Source organism: Poecilia formosa, unplaced genomic scaffold (genome assembly GCF_000485575.1).
Source record: "Poecilia formosa unplaced genomic scaffold, Poecilia_formosa-5.1.2 Scaffold554, whole genome shotgun sequence".
NCBI classification, from domain to species: domain Eukaryota; kingdom Metazoa; phylum Chordata; class Actinopteri; order Cyprinodontiformes; family Poeciliidae; genus Poecilia; species Poecilia formosa.
Genome location: NW_006800493.1, coordinates 56,383 through 61,412, shown reverse-complemented (window position 1 = coordinate 61,412; position 5,030 = coordinate 56,383). Strand labels below are relative to the sequence as shown.

The 5,030-nt window shown below is 37.2% G+C and overlaps 1 protein-coding gene across 1 annotated transcript in view; it reads right to left on the bottom strand.

Annotated features, from left to right (window-relative positions):
* Nucleotides 1-5,030, bottom strand: part of cemip (cell migration inducing hyaluronidase 1) — a 213,119-nt gene that overhangs the window by 205,953 nt on the left and 2,136 nt on the right. Inside the window, exon 2 of the mRNA XM_016665182.1 lies at nt 2,792-3,028. Within this exon, the coding sequence (XP_016520668.1) occupies nt 2,792-3,028 (237 nt within the window). The remainder of the gene's footprint in view (nt 1-2,791; nt 3,029-5,030) is intronic.

The following is a 5,030-nucleotide window of genomic DNA, read 5'->3' as shown; positions in this document are numbered from 1 at the left end:
CCTAAATCCTGAACATCATGCCATGATGTTCAGGATTTAGGTCTCATGGCATCTCAAGGTGTCAATATTGCAGCCAGTGGGCTGAGAGAAATACAGTTTTATTTTGTAGCAATTCAAGAGCTACCAGCTTTTATATATTTTATTATTTATTTCGTCATATTACCCCAAAGAATTTAAAACTACTTTCACCCCTGCATAAACATGACATAACACCAGTCATGAACATAAAGAAGTCTTTATGAATGTTTATGACAGTTGTCATGAAGTGTCATTTGGTAAATAATTACACTTTTAATGCAAAGTTGCTCTAAAAGTTGCATTAAAAGCTAAAATGAAAACTTTGCATGATTTCGTAAATAATGACAATTTAATGCAAAGTTGGCATTTTTAATGGACTTTTAATGCAACTTTCTCAAAGATTAAACTCTTTGTTAAAGTGTAATTCCCATAAAGACAAAGTTTTAAATATGTTCCAGCAAAAAATGGAATTATGTGCATTAGGATCTTGGGTTGTTTGATTTTGTTTGGGGTTTTGGTATTTGTTTCTATTTCACTTCAGTTCCTTCTTTGTGATTCCAGTTATATGTATTTCTTGTGTTCAGCCCTTTCATACATGAATTACGATCCAGTAAGTAAGGATTTTTTTCCAAAGTATTTTTGCTTTTCTCAGCACATAAAAATAAGGTGGGGAAAAAAAACTTTAGTAAACATTTTTTTTTTATTTTAGGATTTGTCCAGGGGTCCACTTAGGTGGACAACATGCGCTTACGTCTTTTCAAGTAATGAAATGCTGTATATTTTAATGTGAATATATTTTGACATTAGTTAACAGAATGCATAAATATATAACATTGTTTTCAACTCTCATTTGAGTCTAATGTTCACTACTATCTGATCCCTTAATTCAGTCACTGTCATTCAACCACTTGATCTCATTTCAGTCTTATTTTGGCTCCTTCTCAAGCAGTAGGATTTTATTATGGACATTTTTAATTTTCTAAACTAACATTGAATATGACACTTGAGGCATTCTGTTGTTTTCTGTAATATAACAGCACTGGCTCTTCAATTTCAGACTTATAAAAATAAAGGCTATCTTGTATGAAAACACGTAAAGCACCCAGGGTTGCAAACAACACATTGGATGCAGATGGATTTAGTTTTGTCTGCAGGCTGGATCATCATGTTGATATTTTTGGCTGCAGTGACGTAGGACCAGTGTTCTCCAGACTTCACCCTGACCTCATGGGTTTGTCTTAGACCAATGGTGACCAAAGTCTGTCCTCCAGAACCAGCATCCTGCATGTGTTAGTTCTCTCATTAGTTCAACACACCTGGATCAAATGGTGGCTCACTAGAAGACCTCAGAAGAAATGCTGAGGAGGAAGTTACTGCCACCAGGCAGAGAACTAGAACGTGCAGGATGCTGGACCTTAAGGACCAACTTTGGACACCACTGCCTTAGACACCGGTCCGCGTTTCAACGGTGATGGGATGGCAGTGGTACTGTTGAGCGTGTCTGGATGGAACCCTCGTTTATTAGCACACAAGCTACAGATGCCTTGAAATGTAAAGGATTCACCTTCTCCAAGATGGGAAAAAATACTTAGTATGATGTCAAGGTGAAAATCTGGCTCTAATGATCAATACATTCTTGACCTCGGGTATCTGAGGTATGACATGATTCCATATTTATTACTTTAAACATCTTCAGTTCCTGATCTATTAAGGCCAGAATTTATTTTCTTTTTTGGAATGCATACAGGTTTGTAGTAGGTTCTGCATTTCCAATTATTTCATGTCCCTCAACATCTTGATTTACCTCATTGAGCAAAGGTTCTTCATCATCCTCATCTCCACTGTAGCAACTGCTACCATTGGCCAGTAACTTATAAAAACTTTACGTCTTAATGGTAACAATGGACATCAAGTTAAGAAATATATCAGTTTATTTACAGTCAAAATATTTGCTGGAAATTTTGCATATTGTAGATCTATAGATATCAATACCTGTCAAAATATTGTCACTGGTGGATGCTGTCCACTTCAGTGGACAGGTGATCAGTAGTAATTTTCCTCAAACATAAAATTGTTATTTATAAAATACATCAGTAGTATCAGTCTTTGTCTTTAGAGGTTTCTTGACGTCACAATATTTTATTACCTGCAAGAGTTCTCCACAGTAGGAGGGGGGACTGGATATTCCCGAATTAGTCTGACACGCTTCCTTCTGTCCACCATATTAGATTTAATTAAAAAATGATTGCACTTGCAATAGATGGATAGTAGTTGGCAGTGTATTACCTGATGCACTAGTGCCCACTGTAGTGGTATGTATGCATTGATAACATAAAAATCTACAAGAAACAAGAAAATGGCTTTTAGATAGCTGTCCACTGTAGTGACCACGATGAAGTCTAGTTCATTTATGTTTCTTTGTCTAGTTATTTTGTTAGATTAAGTTTCTAGTCCCTCACTGGTTCTCTATGAATTCTATTGTAAGTTTAACTGTTTTCAACATTTTTTATTATTCAATGTACATCTCCACTGTTCTGCACTTGGGTCCTCAATCAACCTTCAAATCCATCATGACAGTATGTGCCCTCCACTTAAAGTCAAATTATTAATATTGAATGACAGAAGAATTGAAACGAATATTTTTTGTTTAAGCGAAAGAAAGTTCAGGTTGCTAGTGACATATTTGTCCTCATAGCCATTCATCATTGTGATGAATGAACTTAAAACAACTCTTCACTGATTATGACTTGAATATAACTGAATGTAGCCTCACCTGTCACTATGCAGTACATCTCCAGTAGTAGGATCAATTACATGGAGAATGATGCCTCGGTTCCCCCAGCTTCTGTGGAAAAGGTAACTTTTTTGGTTGCTCTTTTCAGGATGGAGGGTCTTGTTGAGGAAAGTCCAAGCCAGCTTCTTTTCACCAAAAATCTCTAGTGTTCCACCTTGTCCCACGCCAATGTACTTCTTCCCAAAGTAGCTGTGTTCTTCATCGTCATCATCCAATCTAATTAGTTTGTAGAACGGCATATAAATTAGTTAAATCCCTATTGCATGGGTAACAAAGTCTTCATATGTAGATCAAGCACATAAATCACAAGGAGATGCATCACCCAATTAAATAAGAAGAAACAGCTACATATATAATCCTACTTCCACATCTCAGTTTTTCCATTTTTGATACTCTGGCTGGGTTCACATGATGGCCTCCAGCTCACCCATCTTATTTGCGACATATTTGACATTTTAGATTATGGTTGCTGGAGAAAGACGCAGTTCGTAGGATCCGAAATCAGAACCACACCAAAAAATGAGTTAAGACTTTATTAAAAATATGTACTTTGGTGACATTATAGATGTAGTGGCACCTTTAAAAATGTCACTGCATGGCTTTGATCCAGAGTGTGGGAATGTCTCTAGAATGCAAGACCAGGATGGTGATTTTAGGGAAAGGCAGTTTGCCTGATATTACAGTAGGTGAAGGTAAAATCAACATAGGAAAATCCTTGCCCATACCAATTCAGTGAACAGAAAATCCACCATGTTTGCCAAATCCAGTTTTGGTTCTTCAGTCAACTTTCTCGCAGTGGGTAGAAGAGCCAGAAATTTTACTGAAGAGTGGAAATACTAAATACTCAGGTTACTCAAGTAAAAGTAAAAAATATATATGTTGACATAAAACTACTCACAAAAACTTAAAAAAAAAAAAAAAACTACCACCCATCTCTGGCTACATAAATCTTGAACAAATTGGGAATTAAATGAAATGGCATTTGTCCGATCCCTGCCTTATGGCTTGATAGGACCACCCACCCATATGCCAGTTAAAACCTGATTAGTAAAATGCAATAAAATTTGTGAAATGATCAATGCAGACAAAAAAATTTCACATTTCTAAATAAAACACAAACCTCAAAAAATTTAAATCTAAGAAGTTAATATATGTTAAAAAAATGTTTTCTATTCACATTTAGGAATGTGAATAGAAATTTCATTCTATTCACATAGAATGTGAATAAATCTATTCACATTTCTGAGAAATGGAATGATTATTTACTGTTAAACAGTAAACAGATAATTTACTGTTAATCTGTTAACAGTAAATAAACCAGTATTGGCTAATACTGCTATACACTGGAGTTGCTGTGTGGCTCAGTTGGTAGAGCACACACACCATGTGCAGAGGTTTAAGTTCTCAATGCAGTTGGGCTGTGCTCAATTTCCAGTTTTGGGCAATATGCTGTATAGACATAATAAAGAGTAAACTGTCATGTTGGGTTCAAGTCTACTGACCCACATACAGAACACAAACAGGAGACTAACAAATTAGATAAATAAAGTTTATTTTGAACAAAAATTAAATTGTGAGATGTGTGGTTCTTGTCCTGTAGGTGGGAAGCCGGGGTTGTCAGAACAGTGAGGGTAATTGGAGAGAACAGGTAAGTTGATGGTAAACCGGACAGATTGGATTCTGAGAAACAAAATTATCTTACTTAGTTGGAAGATGAGTTTCCTCCAGGGGGAGAAGTGTTGTGGTCTCTGGGAATTTGGTTTCTTTGCAGGGAGTTCTTGAGATGATTCAGGTTTAGATGTTTGTCTTGACGGAGTGTTCTTTGGAGATGGATGGACGAGGCTTGCAGTGGAGGACGCAAGACTGCACCGCTTGCATCCTCCACTGCAAGCGGTAAGTTCTTGTGAGGAGGAGCGAGGAGCGGTCTGATAGCCAGCCATGAAACGAGGAACTGTCAGAGAATCTTACTTGATAAGTAATAAGGAGATGGACTCAGGCAACCAGTGGGTAAGATCCACGGCATTACGAGAGGAAACTAGAATGCAAGGAACTTGGGCTACACAGTGGGTAAAATCCAAGGCGCCACAAGGAAACACCTGAGAGAAAAGCAACAGGTAAATGTGCGGGTCTGAATGGGTTTGACTTGGGAACGTGGGATGTACACGAAGAGATGATGGGAGACAAAGGCGGACCTGCTGTGGGACTGATGACCTTTTCA